Source organism: Rhipicephalus microplus, chromosome X (assembly GCF_043290135.1).
Source record: "Rhipicephalus microplus isolate Deutch F79 chromosome X, USDA_Rmic, whole genome shotgun sequence".
NCBI classification, from domain to species: domain Eukaryota; kingdom Metazoa; phylum Arthropoda; class Arachnida; order Ixodida; family Ixodidae; genus Rhipicephalus; species Rhipicephalus microplus.
In genome coordinates this window covers 195,169,549-195,190,875 of record NC_134710.1, presented here as the reverse complement: position 1 = coordinate 195,190,875, position 21,327 = coordinate 195,169,549, and the positions used below count along the sequence as shown (strand labels likewise).

Sequence of the window (21,327 nt, the reverse complement as noted above, 5' to 3'; positions counted from 1 at the left end):
GGAATCATGAATAATTTTGGGGGTAAGAAAGGGAAATTTTTGTTGAAGAATGAAAATTTCAGCTGTCTGAGAGAGAGACTTGGTCTTCACAAGTTTTATCCCTGGCTCTGAGCATGATCAGTTTTGATTTCACTCTTGAAATACGATGATGAATATCTTGAAACTATGTGCAACTTTTGTAATTTTTAAAAAATGGGTTTGCCATAAATTTTCATGCACTACAACTTTTTAATATAAACAACTACTCTCAAGTTTATAATTAAAAAGTAAATTTAGAAATTCTTGTTTGTTTGTCTCGTCAGTGTCATTTTAGCTGGAGAAAAGTATTTTTGCCTCAGCGTAGAGTTCATGCTCAAAAACTACAGGAGCCTGGCTGTCACAGCATTCTTGTAAAAAAATCTGTATTGTTTCTAGCCCGCATCAGTGATTCTTCGTTGGATCCTTAATAAAGTTTATTAGCTACCTATCTAACAAAGAAAAACTCCTTGTATGCATGCTTTCTGTTGCTCAATAATAATTAATGTGTGAACATCTATATTTTTGAATTTTTGCAGAATGATTACAGCAGGAACATCCTTGTCTTCTTCGGCATAATGTCAAAATGGGAACATATCTTCATTTGTTCTCATGATAGAAGACTGGATTGACTTGAGGAATCGTACATCAAGAAACCCTCTGTACAGTGTGAACATTCCTCCCCCTTCCTTCTCCCCGTTTTTGTGCATGCTGTGTTTGTGTAGAAATAAATGTATTCGTCAGTGAGTGGTTCAATTCTTTCTGACAGATTTTTGTAGATTGGGAAATAAAAATTAGAGTATTAATAAAGTAGGGGGCATATGCATATATTTGTGAGCTTTCACTTGGGAGTAACTCATAGTCATAAACAGTGACCTACTGGCTGACTTCTATGGGCATGATCTGTCACTGAAAAATAAATATAATGGGTCCTGAAAGGCACAAAAGATGGAAAGAGAGCTATATTCAAGCAGGTTATGTTTCAAGAAAACTACTTCCTAGCCTAAGTAGTGCCCTCTGAAGCACATATTTCTTTATCCTGCATAGACTACATGGGTGACAAAGGTTACTGTGACATGGGGCAGAATAATAATTGTAAATTTATGTTGATAGAAGCATTCCTTAAAAGTCGTACACATTTTCTTACTTTGTAAAAGGAGAAGTAAAAAAACTAATTGAAAAAATAAACAGTATACAAGAATGAGTCATTTTGTATTTGATGTGATGAAACCTAGCGGAAGTAGGTTAGCGAGTTTGTTGTGTTTAATGGTAGTCCTGCTTCGTTCAAATATAAACACTTATGGTAAGCTTTGGATTAAATGGAATCTTTGTTGGTTTGATCTGTTGTACTAATGCTGCATAGTAATGTTGTATCCCATAAAATGACATTTCAAAGATTTATCATATGTAAGGATGTTCGTCTTTGAATTGGCCTCCTTTCTTTTTTATTGCATATCTGGACCCAGGGTGCTTTGTTAGTGTCATTACATGAAAGCGTGATATGTTGGCTCAAATACAAGATCAATATTACTCTTGGGTACATGCATTACTAATGCATTTATTATTTATATTCTAAGGATTTTTATTATTTCTGTCCTCTATACAAATATATAGGTGCTGTACTTTGTAACGAACTTTCAAAGTGTGGAATCTATTGAAGACCATAAAATAATAGGTAGAAAGTCTCGCAGGAACACCGGTACACACCTGGTGGGCAACAAACGTGCCCAACATACCTGCGGCACACCAAAGTAGGCTCCAGAAGGAGGTGATGTGTGTTCCATAAAAACAACCATTTGCTCTATTCAGTAAAGAATGAGAACAAAAAAAAATCGCAGCATATCCACATAAGGAATGATCATGAGTGGAGCAAAGCGTCTGTCAATCCGTGTGTGCTTCCGTCCGTGCATCAGTCCATCCGTACGTGCGTCTGTTTTTGTATTCATTCATGCATATGTCTGTGTGTCTGTCTGCCTGTCTGTCCATCTGCTTGTCTGTCTTTTGTTCATTTGTCCGTCCATCTAGTGAACACTTCAAGTACCGCCATCTCGCTGCTTTTTATCATATATTCATTATATACGAGTACCACCATCCAGCGGACAATCCAAGGACTGAACGAGAGTATGTACGACATTTCTGCTGTGAGCGCTTTGTTAACACCGAGAGCGTGATAATGACGCCATGCTACCTGGACATGTGGATGTGTGCCCGAGGGCAGGTATGTGCCACTGGTATGCGGGTATGTACCAGAGGTTATGCACTAAGACAACGGGGGACGCACAAGCGACGCTATAAGTAGCTTCGCCCCTAAAACATTTTAATTGCATGAGGCACTTTGCTGAATGCTTTTGCCAAGTCACTAATAATAATAATAATCATAATAATGGGTGGGGTTTAAATTCCGAAACCACAATATGATTATGAGAGACTCCGGAATGGAAGGGTGCAGAAATTTGGACTATCTGGTGTTTTCTAACGTGCACTGACATTGCACAGTACATCGACCTCTATACCATTTCGCGTCCATCGAAATGCGACCGCCACAGCCACGATTGAATCCACGACCTTCGGTTTGCCAAGTCAAGGAAGGCTGTTCGGACCGTATGAACTTATCGACTCTGACAAGTCATGGACATTTTCAGTGAGTCCATTGGCTGTGGAAAGCTTAAGACACTGTCTGTTAAGGGGAAATTAAGTTGCACTCATCCAAGTAAAGATGAAACTGCTTGTAAATTACGGGCCCAAAGGGCTAGGCACAAGTGGATGTCTTAAAAATGTGCCTATGATTTGCTTTATCAATAGTGCCTCTACTTGTGCTTACAGGTATAAATTGTTTCTGTGTTAATGGAAAGAAACCACCCTCAGATGAATAGTGAAAACTTTGTTTTGTACTGAAAATTTAATGTCTTCGATAGAAGGGCGGCCGAAGAAGCTGCCATAGCCCTCGCGATAGCCACCACGGACGCCGAGGTGATAATAGGCGACTCGCAGGCGGCGATACGCAACTACGCCAGCGGCTGGATCTCCCGCGTAGCGGCCCGCATTCTCGAAATTCACGAACGTAACATCTGCCGCAAAAACGACAGTTTCCTCGTTCGGACCCCTGCCCACACAGACCCTCCGCTTGCGGGCAACGCGACTGCCCACGCCGCGGCTCGAGGACTTACACGCTGAGCTGCGACGCCTGCCGACACTCCCGATGTCTCGCACACTTCGACAGCGATGCGGGAATGGACGTGGGGGGATCGCATGACCACTTTCAGAGACATCACGCAACACTACAGACTGAACAGATGCAAATATCCACCACCCCACGCCAAACTAAACAAGAAACAGCAGGTTGCCTGGAGACTACAGACACACACGTACCCGAATCCGGTGATCCTTCGCCTCTGCTACCCAGGCATTTATACGTCCGACGCGTGTAGGGCGTGCGGAGCCAGAGCGACGCTGCAGCACATGCTGTGGAAGTGTACCGGTAACGCGCAGCAGTGCCCTACGAACCCGGTAGACATGGCAGTCTCGAACCGCGAGGCGCGATGGGAGGCGGCTCTGCTCGGCCACTACCTTGCCGATTAACTGTGGGCCGTCCAGCATGCCCAGGATGCCGCCCGGGTTCAAGGACTCGAGGCCGTCACCAAGGCCGGGGTGCTTGTAGCCCCACCCCGCTCAATGACGCTGGACATGTTCAATAAAGTTTTTACTCACTCACTCACTCGATAGAGGCCCGTGTACTCTGCAATGTCAGCACATGCTAAAGAACACCAAATGGGCGAAATTTCCTGAGCCCTCCACTGTGGCGTATTTCATAGTCGTGATCTGGTTTTGAGACATAAAAACCCTAGATATTAAAATTAAGTTTAATTTTTTGTCTAGTCAAAACTAATTTGGAATGCCGTCAAGACCTGGTCTTTGGTTAATGTCGATGCCAATGCTCAGCAGGATATAGAAAACTACTTTATTTTAAACAAATCCAATCTGGATCCACAAAAAAAGAGTGAAGCCTACCCATCGGAAAGGACTACAAGTTCAGTAGAAGCGGTTTGAGAAAAGACCTACGTATTTCTGTACTCCTAAAGGTAGTACTAAGAGCATAATGCAGCATCCTTGGGGAAACCCAAGTAAAAGAAAGGAAGGAAATTGAAGAAGGGCAGCCACCTTCTCAAGATATGAGTACCTATCACACCGAATGTCTGGCAGGGATGTCTCCCTGCCCATTAGAAAAGCTATTGTGTGCTGGGTGGAACAGGGAATCAAACCCAGTACCTGCTGTATTGGAGGCATGCACGCTCCAGCCAATTCAGCATCACGGCTTTCCTTGTTTTATAATTTTATTCCTTTCTATCCGGTTTCAGAAAATCTACAGAGCACTGACGTCGCGTGACTGACACCAAATATAAACACATGAGGAAAAAAAAAAACGGCAATCGCGGTGCTATTAAGTCTGATGTTGTCGACCTGAAATCCCTTCAAGGTAGACAGAGTCTCGATCCTCAGCAGACACTATGGACTCGCCACCGCTGCAGTTTATATCGGCAGCCTTAGAGCCCGGCAGCTTTTTGTAGTGAACTCGGCAAAGTTTGCATTTGAAGTGGACGCTTCACTGCTTGAACCACGGTGTGGTGATAATGTGAGGGAAATGTGTTGGCATAGAGTAAATGTCCCTATAGTCCAAATATTTAGAAATATAATTTCTCCAATTGATTCATAAAAAAAACGAAGAAAAAAATATTTTTTTTTCTACGAGGAACCAATGAAATCCAACATAAGTTTTTTTATTAACTTCGCTATAGAAGGTGTATCGAACAAAAAATTTGGACACTTGGTGAACGGCCCAAAACACAAGTTGCACTGAGGGTTAATATTCATGTGGAAGAAACGTATTTAAATGGCTTACCAAAAATGACACTCTAAAGCTAGTTTTTCAGAAAAGTCATAAATTCTGCCTCGGTCGGGCCATTAATATTGTGCTACAAATCAAATGCAGGTTGTTTTGTAGAAGTGTACCCGACAATCTCAAAAAAGCTGTTAAAGAGGAATAAAGGCTCCGCCGGGCCATTAAGTTTGTCTTGGGATAGGCAGCTCAACAGACTTGAGCTCATGAGCGTGGGCCGAGTTTTTTCTTGGAGCGGTGCGAACCAGTGTTCCATCAAGGCTGGGGGAGTGGGTGAGCACTGGTCTAGCTTAGACGCGAGGCAAGTGTTGGTACAGTGTACTAGTACACTGTAGTGCTGGTATGGCTTGAGGGGGGCATGTGCCCTTTTTGCAACTCCTTTCTCCCTATCGACCCCCATGCTTGAGCTAGCGGACTATTTGGTGGTGGCGTGAACACGACGTTCAGAAGGCGAAGAAGACACGGATATTTTTTTTTTATTGTGGAAAGTGAAAGCCGTTGAACAGGCCCCGAAGCACTTGGCAAGATCAGGAAACTGCCGATAGGTAGCCGAGGCTACTGAATAACCGTGAACTCTACATTGTAGCGAAGCACGCGGTATGTAATTCAAAAGAAATTCTCATAACTAGAACTCGATCGCAGTTCGCTTGATGAAACCCAATTGACCGGCTCCTGAAACGCTTAAAGGGACACCAAAATCAAGTGACAAGTTAAATCAGAGTGAAAGCTCGATGCATGACAATGTCTAAAACGACAGTATTATTGACAGCAGTGGCCTACTTACCTAGAGATTAAACACATGCGCTGCGAGTAGGACATTCGCAAAATCATCCCAATTACGTCAGACTTGCCGACTATAATTAATCACTAGTAATATAATTAATCACTAGTAAATTAATCACTAGCTGCACTAAATAAGAACTTTCGGGCTTCTTAGGGACTTGGTGAAATACTGCTTGTTCGTTTCTATCTGATTCGTAAAAAAAAAGAACCGCCGGACGTTACTATAGGGAATGGCGGGAGAGGTTCAAAAGTTCCATTTTCGCCTCGTTGATGATGATGATGATTAAAGGCCTCCCCTTTAAATCGGGGTGACGGCATGCGCCATCTAGCCTACCTTAATAGTTCGAGTTTAAATTCTGTCTCTCAACTCGGATGTCTTTTTAATTTTGCCCAGCCGCTACTCTTGGCTGGGATGTTATTTTATCGACTTCTCTGCTTTTCCTCCACCAATACTCCAGCCGCTGCTTAGTAATACCTACTGCTGACCAGTTAATGCTTCCATCAACCGCGAAGCCCAGCGCCTCAGGAAGTGTGACCTTCCCCCCATTTCTATCCGGCTGAATCTTTTGGCATTCCATGACTATGTGGTCGATTGTTTCTTTATTTATGCCACATCCAACACATGTCTCATCCTGTGACGAATATTTGCTCCTGTAAGTTAGAGTTCTCAAGCAGCCAGCCCGCGCCTCAAAGAGCAACGCACTACCTTTATTGTTGTCATAAAAGTTCTCTTTCCGGATCTCTTGTTTGCTTGCCTTGTAGATTCCCAGCGATCCCTTCTTTTCCATCCTCTCTTTCCACATGAGCGTCTCTGTTTCCCTCACTTGCTTTTTAACTGGCCCCCTTTGCTTATTTGCCGCGGTCAAGTTATATTTAGTCGCCAGCTTTCGCGTCCTCTTCCGCCATTGGGTGGCCACACTTTTCAGGTACAGGTATCTGTGCACTCTGGCTGCCCAGTTCTTCTCATCTAAATGTCTAAGTCGCTCCTCAAACCGTATTTTACTTTGTGCTTCCCTCGCCTCAAATGAAGCCCAACCCATATCGCCTTGTACAGCCTCGTTTGTAGTCTTACTGTGAGCTCCCAGAGCTAACCTGCCGACTGCCTTTTGGTTAACCTCCAGCCCCGACAGGATATCTGACTTTAAGCATAATACGGCGTTAGAGAACGTGAGCGCCGGCACCATTACCCCTTTCCAGATGCCTCGTACTACCTCGTACTTATTGTGTCCCCAAAGTGCTCTATGTTTCATTACTGCTGCATTTCGTCTCCCTTTCAGTTTGAGGTGTTCTTCATGAGCATTCAGGTAGCCTTTTCCTTCATTAAGCCAGATCCCCAAGTATTTGTGCTTATTTACTAATGGTATGGCTTCCTGTTGTATCCTTATTGGTGCTACATGAGCTTCCTCGTTGAACACCATGACTCCAGATTTCTGTGGGTTAAAATGTAGGCCTAGGTACGTTGCCTCATCACCACAAATGTCAGCCAGTTTTTGAAGTTCTTCCGCATTATCCGCCAGCAGCACTATATCGTCTGCGTACATCAATCCCGGAATCCGTTGCTCCACTAACACTCCATTGCTTCGGTGTGACAAATGAAAGCCCAATCCACTCTCCTCTAGTCGTCTTTCCATTCCTCTAATGTACAGTGTGAACAGCAATGGCGAAAGAGGGCACCCCTGTTTTAAACCTCTTCGAATGTACACGGGCTCTGTGTATGTACGCCCTTCCCATGTAATGTGTGCCTTGTTATCCTCATATATTGCCCTTAGCAGCCCTACAAATTCCGACCCAATCCCCTCCTCTTCCAGTATATGCCACAGCAATCCCCTGTCCACGTTGTCATAGGCACCCTTTATGTCCAGAAACAGTAGCCATGTTGGTCTACCCTGTGCTGCCGAAATTTCGATGGTCTGGGTTATGACGAAAAGATTGTCTTCCAAGCGTCGACCCGGCCTAAATCCATTTTGCAGTTCCCCTAAAATACCGTTACTTTCAACCCACTTCAACAACTCGGCTTTGATGGCTTGTATAGCTAATCTATAGAGCACTGACGTGACTGTAATCGGCCTGTAAGAGCTCGCCTTGTCCCTTTCTCCCTTGCCTTTGTAGATCAAACTCATTCTACTTTCGCGCCAGTGCGCAGGAATCCTCTTGGATTTTATAGCGCGCTCGATGGCTCCATACTAGTGCGCCTGTCCCGCTGGTCCCAAATGGTTGATAATCTCTATCGGGATTCCATCCGGTCCTGTTGCCGTACTTTTGGGAACACTGTGTTCTGCCTTTTTCCAGTCCAAAAATTCGATATTAAATTTTTCATCTGCCACTCTTTTATTTGCCACCTGTGTCCAGTTAGCCGACCTCTCGCGTGCTTGGCCGAACGTATTTCCTATGACTCCATGTAGGTATTCTAATGCGCTGTCCCCCAGGAGAACGTTGCCGTCTCCGTCCTGTATCTGAGTCTGCATCTCTTTAGTCGTCGTTCCCAATGCTTTTAAATGGTTCCAGAGTTTTCGGGGGGCGCTCTTATCCTTCTTACGTATGTCTGATACCCATTTCTCACTCGCAGCTTTAATCTTCGCTTGTACTAGTTTCTGCACCTCAAATTTCTTTTCTCGGTACCGGCTCCACCGTAACTGCACCTCATAATCCTGATATCCCATTTGCTTTGCTTTTCTGTGCAGTCTAGAGGCCCGTCGTCGCTCTTCAATAGCCAGTTTAATTTCCTTGTCCCACCAGCTTCGTGTTTTCCGTTTACCCCTCCAGCGGTTTTTTTTCCTTACTTTGTTTATTTCCTTTTGTATACAACTAACAACCTCGTCATATTCCCACACCTTTGTTGGCTGTGCTTCTAATTCTCTTTCGATGCTATTGACGATGTCTGCTATCTGCTTTTCGCTTACTTTCGGGAGCCCAACCTCCTGTGTTTTCTTCCTAGCCCCCCCACTGTCAAATTTCAGGATTATACGCCTGTGGTCGCTGCCCAGACTGTTTTCTCCTTCTTCATCTATCGTCATTTGGTTCAACCGCTCGTACGTGTGTTCTGAGAACCAGGCCGTAGTCTATGCAAGACTGTCTACTGCCGCTTTGCCACGTTATCTGCCCGTCGCATTTATGTTCCCGGTTAACTATTACCAGTTGCTGTTCTTCACACATATCGATAACCATTGCACCGTTATAGTCTGTATATCCATCCAGATCCTCAATGTGGGCATTTAAATCTCCTACTAATATCACCTTGCCAGATTCTTTAAATTTTTTTATGTCCTTCCTGAGGCAGTCCACCCACTCTTTATTTTGTTCTCTGGCGTCATTCCCTGTCCACAGATAGGCCACTCCCAACCGTGTCTTTTTTCTCCCCACCGTTCCACTAACCCATAAGTGCTCCTTACAGCCCTGATTTTCCCTCTGCCAATTTCCTCCTCGCCTAATCCACATGCCCACGCCTCCACCCTTCCTTTCTCCCGCTGCCCTGTTGCACCCCACCCATACGTAATCATCCATCACTGGTGGCTCCTCCATATCTCTCAGGTGGGTTTCTGTCAGGGCGTACACGTCAATTTCTTCTTTCTCGAGTTGGGTTTGTATCTCCATCCATTTTTCCTGCTTGCGGCCGCCTTGCATGTTTATATAACTAATTTTAATCCCCCGGTTTATTTTCCTTTTCTTTCCTTTGTGTTTCCGCCGCCGTGCATCATTGCCCCCTCCTTCCTGCCTTTCACCACCCCCTCCACTCAGTCCGCCTTCTTCTTGAACGTTTGGCCTCCCCCCAAAAAAGCCACCGCGCGGGCTGCCAATCGGTGCCCTACATGCTCAGCTAGACGTTTACTGGAGTGTATGCCGTCAGACACAAACGCCCTGTTGCGGCCTGCACGGACCAGGTTTCGGTTCAGGTTGACCACTTCGAACTTCATCGTTTTACCCAGAGTCCAAAGCTCCCTGTTTGCCGTAACCACCGCCCTTTCTACGTGGACTCCCTGTTTCTGCACCTCCGGCACCGTGCAGACAGCAATCTGCACATCCTCCGAGGTCGCCCTCAGCTCAGTGATCCCCTTCGCAATCTGCTTTGCGAACCCTCCCCCGCGTCCCTGCAACACATCGTTCACACCCCCCTTTCCTGAACAGGTCATGCCATCTAGCGAGGCTTAGTTGAACCAAGCACGCTTGTCCACGGCCGGACGCTCCTTCCGCACGCTCCTCCAAGGGGAGCGCCGGAGAAGGAGTCGAGTCCGGCCGTGGCTTGTCATCTCGGAGGCCATGGTACAAAATTGTTCAATGGTCGTTGTTGCTGCTGTGGCGCCTGCTACTTTCGTTCTCCTGCTGTTAGGGTCAGCGGCCGCGCAGAAGAGCCGGGCAACGTTGTGTATGACAACAGCGACGTGAAAAATTCCACTTGAGGCTGGTATTTTGAAGTGTGCTAACGCGATGCGAATCACTAAAACGTGATTTTATTTCAAAATAAGCACCTCCTTGGCACATAAGTAGCACTGCGGGGTTTCTGCACCGCTATTTCAGCAATCAACATCGACTTAATATTTGACTTCAGTGTCCCTTTAAGTCCATGGTCAATGGCTGATTCGAGCATCGCGAGTTATACCGTGGCGGCCGCGGCATATCTTGCCTCGATCAACGCTGCTCATCTTGCAGCGCGCTCGCTGATGCGAAATGAGAGCAAGCGCTCGAAGCATGCTTACTCCGCTCGTACTTGACGGATTTTAAAATTTTTCGGTGCAGTAAATTCGTCAGGAAATAACATATTTTAATGAAGCCCCAGCTTTAATCTACAAGAGACAAATGCAACGAAGACTGTGCTGTTGCTTGCATGTAGCGCCTCCATATGAAGCGCAGTTCACCCTCTCACATTTTTCTTTGAAAATTTTCTCAAACCACGGCACGGTTGAGGCATACACCGCGACCGAAGCTAGGCTAGTAATTGAAAGGGTGATTCGCACAGGGCCCGGTTACGCTATTGTGGTCTACTCTTGAAAGCGAAGCTCAAACGCCCTCCAAGTTTTGTAATTGTGTTGGTGACTGTTGTGTAATTATTGTCATACATAACGGCGTCACCTCTGCCATATCCGCCAGTTGCTACCGCATGTAATATTAATAGTAATAATGGAATTATATTGTCAGGGTTTTTTTTTTTACTTGCACTACAGTATGCAAGGCTCGTCTGCTAGCCCATCACTGCTGGGCGAAAGAGATCGGAGGCTACATATATGAGGGCGGCGATTTGCGGCTTGTTGGTATGGTAGCATGATAATATATGGTAGCGCAGACAAAGGACATGGACAAGAGAAGGCACAGTAGCGCTGTGTTGTCTTGAATGTGCCTTATCTTGTCCGTGTCCTTTGTCTGCGGTACCTTATATTTTCATACATATATGAGGTTCTCAAGATGCTTATAGCAGCTTTTATGTTGGCCCACGCCACTGTGTCACCATGCCTACAAATAAAATAAATTATTCAATAAACGAACAAATGAACGAACAAATTAAGTTGCGTGGAGTCGTCATTGCGGTCGCTGCTGTTGGAGCCTGGCGCAAAGCTAGTCTGCGTACCTCAATGTAGATAAATCTCCCCCCAACCCCCCTCCCTCGTTATGCTTCATAGATGACAAACGCGCTTTTGTACAAGAAATTACGCAATGACAAAAACAGTCCGTTAAGTGACGTGCGAATGCGGCGCACCCTTCGCGGTAGCCGCTTGCACGTCGCCGCCGCCGATCACAACACGCGCGCCCCGGGCGCGGGCAGGGAGTTTACAAAGGCGAGCGGATAGAACCCCCCCCCCCCCCCCCAAACTCCCAATGAGCGCGCAGCTTCTGAGAGCCTTGTAAGAGCGCCTGGCGCAGTGCATTGTGTGTGTGTGTGTGTGGGGGGGGGGGGGGGGTCTATTCGCTCGCCTTTGTAAACTCGCGCCCGGGCCACTGAAGCAAGATCGTACTGCAGCGCCACTAGTTCTCGGGACCGCCACGCGGCCCCCCTCTCCGGTGGGTATTTTAATGTGTTTATTCCAATTGGTCGTAATCACTACGGACCATGGAGGAAGGAAGCTTTCCTTCCTCCGTGCTACGGACAGAGCTGCCGAACAGGATGCGTGCGCCGGTCAGTTGTTATTACTGACGACACGCACTACACTATCGCAAATGTATGCTTCTAGCCACCATAGCAAAGGCTTGCTGCTGTTCGGGTTTCATTAGACGCTGACAGTAGTAGAAGTGTACCGCTGTTTTGTGCCCCACCAAGCGGTACCTGGTGTCGGGAGTAGTGGCGCGGCCAAGGTCAGCGTATCTAAAAACGTTGGCCAAGGTCAGTCTAAATAGGTCGCGAAAGTCTGAATAAAAAGGGTCTGAAACCTATTGCGACAAACATCAGTAGCCGCGAGATGATTGAAGTGCGACTAGGAGAGGGGGGGAAGGACAAATAGCGAAAACAAAAAAAAATAATTAATTAAACGTTTCTTTTCAAAAGTTTTAAATTTGTTACAAAAATTAGTAGATAACTTTAATAAGCTTTGGTATGTGGTTAAACACCTATGTTTTCCTTTGGTCTCAGAAACAGTGGGCACATGCAGGTAGTCTGGTAAAATGAGCCAACGCACAGAACACCTACCTACCAGTACCAACGGATTTGGGGGCGTATCCAGGCGATATGCTGTCAGAGCTTGTGTTTAGTTCGGCGTGTTTTTTTTTTTTTTGGTTTGGCGCATAACCAGGCCAACGAGGCATCGCTAACTTTTCCGTTGTGGTTTCGGGCGTACCTTCAGAAGTTTATTATTTTTATGTGAACTTCATAACTCAACTAGCTCACATAATGTGCATATAGCCGCTCCTGTGACTGCCGACTGCTTTCACTGGCGTACGGCCGGCGTGCTCCCGCATTTGGTGACTGTGAACGCGACAGGCTAACCAACAAGACGCTGTACTGGCTGTACTCGCTGCAGTGGCTTTCAATGATTGGTCAACGCGAGTTTTCGGACGATTATGCTATTGTGCTTGTGAACAGTTGTCTCACTATTGAATCGGCGAGGTTTCTTGTGCATATTGCAAGTACGTCATTTGGCTAATAAAACAACTTTGCTTTCTCCGTAAATTGAGACGTCATATTTTATTTTTTGTTGTTAGTTGTTCTCTCCTCATGTAGATGGCGACAGTGGCAACAAGCCGCCAACTACTGGATTGATGGGCTTCTATGGAAGTTCCGCTACCAGTTTACATATACCTTGGCGCTGCGGCCATCCGCGCGAGGAAGTGAGTGAGTGAGTGAGTGAGTGAAACAACTTTATTTGGTCCACAATAGACGCGAGTAAACTCAGCGTCACCTGGCTAGGCCCACTCGGGGACCATTAGGTTAAACCTGACGGCCCTCGCGCGGGCCCTCTGGACGGCCAGGATTTGAGAGGTCTGGTCCTGGGCCTTGATGAGTCGCTTCATTTCCTCTTGGGTGAAAGGGGGACCGGCAGAGGCGCAGCCCCACAGTACATGTTCGAAGTCCGCATAACCACCACACAGGGGGCAGTCCGGGCTTGGAAACCGTTCAGGGTACATTTTGTGCAGTGCCGCAGGACTCGGGTAAGTGTTTGTTTGTAGCAGTCGGAGAGTAACAGCTTGGGCCCTGCATAGCGAGGAGTGTGGTAGAGGCAGCAGTCTTCTTGACAGATAGTGGCGCTTGCATATCTCGTTGTACGAGCAGAGAGGCTCAGGTCGCCCAGGAGATGACGCGTTACCCGGCACACGGTCAGTCAAACCTCGTGCAGCCGAGTGCGCCTCCTCGTTGGGATTGAGCGAGGCACCCTCAATGGTTCCAAGATGCGCAGGAAACCAGACCAATGAGTGATTTTTGAGGTCTTTGACTTTTTGAATAATCTGTAGGACCTGGGGAGCCACCATGCCCATCTGGAAGGCCTTGATAGCGGCCTTGGAGTCTGAATAAATTGTGTCATGTACACCGTCCGTCAATGCAAGAGCAATGGCAACCTGCTCTGCAACGCTGGAACTAGAAGTGCGGATGGTAGCGCAGCTGATGACTCTGCAATCACAGTCGACGACCACTGAGGAGAAGGCTTCTTCTTGAATGTACGAAGCAGCATCGACGAAGCAGGCTCGATCCTTGTCCAAGCGGGCACTGGCGAGCAGAGATTTACCCCTGGCTCGTCTTCGTGCTTCGTTGTAGGTTGGATGCATATTGCGCGGCATCCGCGCAATCTGGATCTTGGATCTTACGTCGCTGGGCAGCTTCACAGCGTCAGGACCGACAACGCGCGAGGAAGCAAAAAATATATATCGTCTAGACAATTGCGAAGTATAGCTCATAAAATGGCAATCATGCGGATAAAATATCACTTTGAAATAACAAAGTTGGCTTATCGCTAAGTATTTTTATCAGTAAAATGTTAATTTTGGTTTGTGGTGCCTACAAATAATGCAACATGGCTGGTACGTGTTTTAAGGCTGCATTTTGCTACAAATGCTGACGCCGGGCATCATCATTAGCCCCGTGTACATGGACGCGACGGGGGCGGGCTGAGTTGAGTGGCGGGTTCAGCTTACCTCGACGCGCCCGAGTTTATATGAACTCGCACGGACGAGTTGAGGTGAGCGGTGATCGCAGCGACGCTTTGTGTCGAGGCGAGCCGAAAGCCCGTCTTCCGGTACCGGTTTCCGCTCCTCCAAGCCTGCGCTCTCGCCGCTGTGGGCTGCGGTTCTTTACGCAGTTGTCGCTCCGCCACCGTGATGGCTATCTCAGCTCCCGTCTTGGTATTTTTTCTCAGTCTCTCAGAGCAATTTAAATATCTTGGCAGCGCCCAATAACTAGGTTGTCAAAAAACACGTGGGTAGGAAGAACACAGCGTTTCCTTGGCACAACGCGTTCACAGCTACTAGGTTGTCTCAAGATGTTCTTTGAGGGGAAGCAATACGTTGTTCTTGGGCGATATTTAAACATTTTTTACAGCTCTTACAACTTTATATGAGATAATGCAGCTGCATAATTTGTTTCTATTATTGGCGGTAAGCGCAAGAAAATGGAGCACGAATCAACAAGCCGGCTTTGGTGCATTTAGGAGGCTGCCGAGGAACCCTCGGTGCAGTGAAGTGCGCTTACGGTCCACCGTTGACAGCCTTGGGGGCAGCTCAATATAAATAATATTTTCTCGCGTAAAACAAAAATTCGTATAAACTTACAGAAATAAATATCGTTTCTGCACCCTTTGAAATGATCCAAAGTGTATATTTTCATATGGAGCGCCACACAGACCGATAAGTGCCTGAACATGAGCAATATTGCAAATTTTTCAAAGTTCATGTGCCAGCGCTTCCAAACTACTGTCTTCGCGACTCGTGTTTTTCCCCCACTTACTGTCAACAATGCAAGCAAGCTATGCAGCTGCGTTGCCTCTGGAAAAGTTGAAAAGCTGTAAAAATTTCTGACTTTGGTCAAGAACACTGCATTGCTTCCCCGCAAAGCACATTAACATACACTAGTGGTGAATGCGTTTTAACAAGGAAATGCGGTTCTTTTCCTACCGACTGGAATCGTTTTACCGTGCTTCGTATAATATTTCACTTTTTCAAAGTTTCGTCACAACCTAACTGCCACCATATTTAAGAAAATAAAATTTTCTTTAGAAAATTGGTTTCAAAAATGAATAGTGTAGCAAAGTGACCAACCATTACTTTTTATAGTGTAATCGTAGATGGTCTAGCGTACTGTCTGGGATATTTGGTGTGGAACGATCCTCATCTCCTCCAAAACCCGAACACTAAACCCGAAAAAACGTTCGAAATGCCTAAGTCCATTCAGGGATTCATGAAACACGAATTAAAAAGAGCGAAACCAACCCTGGACTACGCTTTTCCTCTGGGGGAAATTACATGTATTGGTAAAAGCACTTAATTTTTGTGATAAAGTCACTTCACACCACTTGCAAAAAAACCCAAAACAAAACTTACAAAGAATAAAATACCCGAAAGTATTTGCCTTTTCATAGTCGAACCTGGCTGTGAAGAACGCAAAATAAATGCAAGCGGAGTTGGAATGCTGCGCATTAGTAGACAATTCTGTGAATTTACGCAAATGTATTCTGATGGCGAGGTGACCAGAAACTTTAATAAAGCGTCCATGTGCACGTATTTGAGATTTCTGGCGCACAAGCCGATTTCCTGCTACGGGCAGAGCAAAATAGCCGGTCGTGAGAACGATAACCAACAAGCTCTCGGAGGACGTGCCAAGGAAGATTTAAACGTAAAAGTGATCTGCATTTACCGCATAACAGAACGATGTCCTCGTTCTGTTATGCTGGCTATCGAGCAAATCACTCAGTTTTTTCTCGTTGACTAAAGCTAGCAACGTCGTTATTTAATCATCTGTCCACATGGTGCGTGGAGCCCGCGAGGATGTCATCGTGCCTAGCGCGCGCGTACCGGCCGACAGAGAAAGAGCAACGTCGGAGTGATGGGGAAGCGGAGACCGCGACGGGCGGGAGAGGTCACGAGCCGTCAACTCAGCGCGACCGGTTATACATGCCCTTTCTGAGCGCGGCGAGTTCGGTGAACCTACCCCCTGTCTCCGGGTCGACGGGACTCGCCGCGACGACTCTCCGCCCCGACGCGTCCGCTTATACATGGGAAGGGGGAGTCCAGAAAACCTGTTTATTTCGACTCAACGCGCCCTCGTCGGGTCAATGTAAACGGGCCTATTTTAGGGGTGAAAGATTACAGTTTCTTTGAAGTGCGTGTTGTCGGGACGGCTTTGAGCTCTGCCATAGTACAGTACCAAGTACTGTAAATCGTTAACCACTTCTTCTAAACACATTTATTTACAGCCTGCATTCCACATATTGAGGAAACGGGACGGCTATATGCTCTCCCATAGTAGAGTGTCTAGTACTCTAAATCGTTAACTATTTTTCTGAACACACATTACTATATATAGTTTAGGGACGGCTTTCAGTCCTCTCATAGTAGCGTACGAAGTACTCAAGATCATTAGCCACTTTTTCGAAACAGCGTTGTGTTGTTGTTGAATGGGACAGTTTAACCACAGAAAACCTACCTCTCCCGTAGTCGAGTACATCATTATGGGCTCTTATGTTGAATTCCAATGGTGGAGTCGGAGCAAGTTTTTCTGCTCCTTTCAGAGCAAGTGTGTTCCAATGACAGAGTGAGAGCGAGAGTCAAAAGTTCCAATGAGAGAGCAGGAGGGGATTTAGAGCGGGAGTCCCTCCGTGGAGCAGGAAAAACTGCTCCGCCGAAATCGGTGGAGTGGACCGGAACTCAGGGTGACGCATTTCCTTTAACACGTTGGCCTGCTTGGGGGCCGCGCCAGCCGCGCAAGCATCACGCAAGTTGTGTTGATAATGGCGGACGGCATGGACGGCTCGGCTACCTCAGCAAAGCGCGCGGCAATGCTTCTGCTACTCGATAGCGACAGCAGACATCGTGGACAATAGCTGTTGCACGCTTGGCGTGATATCCATTCCACACAGGTGAATAGCGCTGAACAAGTTAACGAACGATGCGGCGATGCTGGTAAACCACGTGGGAAACAGACAGCGGAAGAGACCACGCGCAAGGTATCCTGGGTAACGCGGCAGCTTCCGCCTTGCTCCAGCAGGGCGGGTTGTGTTCCGATGGCGGATTTGGAAAATTTGCTCTACGCCAGAGTCGAGTGCTCGCTCGCGAAGTCGATCGGCTGCACCGACTCCGCCATTGGAATTCAACATTAGATTTTCGACTTCTGGTTACCCGCGGGCTGCCAGAGCGCGCTCGTTACCCGCGGGCTGCCAGAGCGCGCTAATGGCACACATGTCACAGCCCCGTTATAAAGGGGACGCGCACAACATCCATCCGTCTACCCAACATGGCGGTCGTTGAGATTATCGTCCCGAGAGGGACGGTACCCATAACGGTACCGGAAAGAACACTTTTGGCGAAGAGTGCAATCCTTCGCGCTTCGGTGGCCCTTTTATTTATGTTTTTGAGAAAGTAGGGGAGTTCTAACATACCATGTTAAGCAAGTGAATGCCGGGTAGCACATTGGGTAGATGAATATGCGCAAAATTTTAAATAAGGCGCACACGTACGCTCTTCACATTGCTGGCTGTGCGTAATCGCGCGCAACGTCTGGTGTCATGTTGGAAAAGTATTAATGGGAGTCTCAATACGAATTTCTCAGTATTATCAGAAACATTTCAGGAGGCGCACTTTATCTTACAATGTAGCTTGCATTGCATTCTGTGCAAAGCTTGTTTGAGCTAAAAAAATTTAATAAGGAAGCTCAAGCTACTGAGGCATGTCATATTACCGGCAATATGATTTTAGGGTGCTTTTTTGATGAAAAAAAAAACAACAACACAGAATATCAAGAGAATGAAGTCGGCAAGCAGCGAACGAAACCTGTGGTAATATGCAATTTTCACGTTTAAGGGTTGACGTTTCCGTTGCTATTCTTTGTTTCGGTGTTTCAGAAATACAAAAAAAGATAGCAAGGCGCAAAGCAGTGACGACAAAAAAAAAAAACATGCCATGCCTGTCCGGAAGGCGCAGCACAGTCACAGCGAAAGCTAGAAGAGCGACCTTTCAGAGCCTTTTTCTAAACACTGATGCTGATGCTGATGACCTCTGATGGATGGCGCTTACCCACAAAGGGGGATGGGCCAAGAACCGGGCGGCAGGATACTTAAATGAAACTAAACTAAAAATGAAGCCAATCTGAAAAAGTAGCGTAAAATAATACTACAAAAAAAAACAAAAATGTGTGCTGAGCAAGCGGTCAAACCATCTTTTGTTTTTGAAAGACATTACTATGAATTATAAACTAAAGATCTGAAAAGGTAGTGGTTCACTAGCATGGTAATCTTTTAGTTGCGTTGATGTAGTCAAACACAGCGGAGCATACATCTCTGTGGCAGCAACCAAATGAAGCTCTAAACACTCATTGGGTAACTGCTGCTTGATGTCCACTACGGCATTAATAATAAAAAGTTTAGGGTAGTAGGTCAGCATTCGCTATGCTATTTTCGTCATTCTTCTGAAAAACGTGGTATCCGCTAAACTTTTGCGAGGAATTTTGTGCCAATTGTTCATGCAATGGCTGAAGACGATGAGGAATAATGCCTGAAGTGGGTGTGCGCCAACGAAAACAAGATTTGCAATGGATTGGAGCATTACACGACCCCCTCGTTAAGCTATTCGCACTGTGCGACGACTGCTTGTTGTTTTTTTCGCTATTTCAAAACGCTTTATAAGTCGTATTAACGCGATTGCTTTCCCGACATCAAGCCTGCCTAAGGCAAGTTTGCCAATAAGTCCCAAGCGCCAGCGTAGCTCAGTAATGGAATACTGGGCTCGCACCGAGCGGACCCGGGTTTGAGCTCGTGTCATTAGTACTAAATGTTTTTTCTAATTTCGTGCGATGTGGTTACGGGAACCAGCGGCGGCGGCGGACAACTATACGGCGCCGCGCGTGACACGATTTTTGATCTCATAACAGATGTAAAAATAAAGCGTATTCAGCAAGACCGAACACAAATTATTGCTGATGTAAAGGTCATGAAGACACTTCGCAGGCGCTTCAGATGTATTATGATGCGATGAACGTTTTGAAACCGGTCATTTCATTCTATTCTAGAAGTGGAACGCGTTCCTTATTTAGTTCTGGTACTTTCTGCACAGCCACCGAGTCGAGCAGACGAACTTAGCGCGAAAACTTGCAAACCTGGAAGTTGCTGTACTCGTACACAAACTGGGGGCTGCATATACATTCACGGGCTCTGATTATTTGCCTGCAAAGTTTAACCATCTTAGCCGCTCATGGCTTTTGGGTGCGCTAATTTAAACGGGAGGTTTACTTTTTCTTCCCGTTATATATATATGAGGCTGTGGCAGGGGTGAGACGGTAACTTAGGAGCAGTTTTTGGAGCATGCAAGTTTCCATTTGGGAGCAGAATAACCTTGCTTTGGAGCAGTTAGTGGTATTTAATATGTCGTCCTGCGAGCTTGAAAAGACAAAATTTTAGCAATGTGAGGGCACCAGTGCATATTTCAATTGGCTAAAAATACACGTAACACTGAAACACAATTTGAAATAAGTTTTTGAACAGATTATCACCAAGTAGACACTGCACTACCTTTTTACATACCCCGTAGCCCATCAAGCCAACGTGACTGTGCTAAAAATTTAAAGTTTGAAAAGTACTTTAAAAATTGTTTTGCAGAAAACTAGGTTCCCAGGAAACATTTAAAAAGAAAAAACACATCACACTCAAAAAGAAATTTAAAAAAACTTAATAATCGTAGTTACGTAACAGTGGACCTTCGTTAAAAGAAAATCCTGACATGATAGCGTCAAGTGTACTGAAAGCTTTTAACAAACAACAAAAGTGCGCTGCACCGCCGTTCGCGGCCACGATCGTGCGGGACCACCTTCAAGAGTGCTGCGTGAGAACCATTGGAAACCTCGCAGCACCGACTATCTCGTAAAGCGCGTGCGTATGGCACTAAGTAATAAGCGAATGGTACTTATAACGCCTCTCCACGCAAGCAACTACACATTATTAATACGGCCCACATTGGCCAGTTCTATTTTCTTTAATGTCGTAGAGCATCACTGTCGATGTAGAGCTCCCGATAATACATTGGCTCGCGATGGCCACGCTTCGCGCAGCGGAGGTAAGAAATTCGTGTCCACGAAAACGAACCGCTGAACGTACAGAGGCTGGTTTTATGGCAAGAAGAAAAGAAAGAAAACGAAGTTCACCACTCGCAATGCAGAACAGCCGCCGACCGAAACACCGATCGAACGCAGGAGTAGCTGGCTCGCAGCGACGCCTCTTAAAGCGCTTGTCGCGACTTTCGATTACAAAACGGTGCAGTGGCAAATTATCGTTCATCTGTGCCACGTGATCGCTGACGCGTCATAAGTCACGAGTAAAGCGCCGAGGTACCCGTTAATATCGTTTGAAATTATTTGAACGCGCGTTCTGTCACCACGGCTTCGTAAATAACCGAGTGTTTCGCTCTACCTCCACACACCGATGGGCGGATTTTGCGTGCGATGACTTTTTTAAATGGGAAATACAATAAGACCTCGATTTTCTAAATAAGTTAGTAGCTAATGGGCGTAAATTGGGAATGGGTTGCACGTGTTCTGTTTCTCACGGAACCCATTTTGAGAACTCATGTGCACTCGCCAGAGCATCCGGAAGATGCGTCGGATGCAGGGAAATAACTTCACGTTTGCAGCTACTCACTCACGGCAAACGCACATGCGAATAAAGGTGACCGCACGCAACAACCTGCGTCGCGGAGTCAACAGCACCACCACAGCCATAGACCTCAGCGTGGCTACGGAGGGTTGCCGGTACACCGGTACGCCTGGACACCGTTCCCGGACACCTGGGGTTCGGACCACCTGCTCATCCTACTCACCCCTTACCGAGGTAAGGCCCCCAGGGATCAAGAGTACCGCGTGGTAGACTGGCGGGTATACCGGCAGCTGCTCAGGCAGGACACCAGTGACAAGGACCTCATGCAGCTGGTGGCTGACAGTGCCCGGGCTGCAACCGTCGCTGTTAAGGCGCAGCAAGGGCAGCCTGTTCCAGACATCCAGCACCTAGCCTTGAGAGCAGCACGGGGGC

General features: G+C 46.6%; 1 protein-coding gene across 2 annotated transcripts in view; it reads left to right on the top strand.

Annotated features, from left to right (window-relative positions):
* vir (VIR_N domain-containing protein) overlaps positions 1 to 762 on the top strand; it is a 431,173-nt gene extending 430,411 nt beyond the window's left edge. For both annotated transcript variants that reach the window (XR_012887826.1, XM_075881178.1), the window contains exon 49: positions 555 to 762. Coding sequence is in view for 1 of the 2 variants with exons in the window: in XM_075881178.1 (XP_075737293.1) it covers position 555 (1 nt within the window). In the remaining variant the exon portion in view is untranslated. The remainder of the gene's footprint in view (positions 1 to 554) is intronic.
* Positions 763 to 21,327: the final 20,565 nt, after the last annotated feature.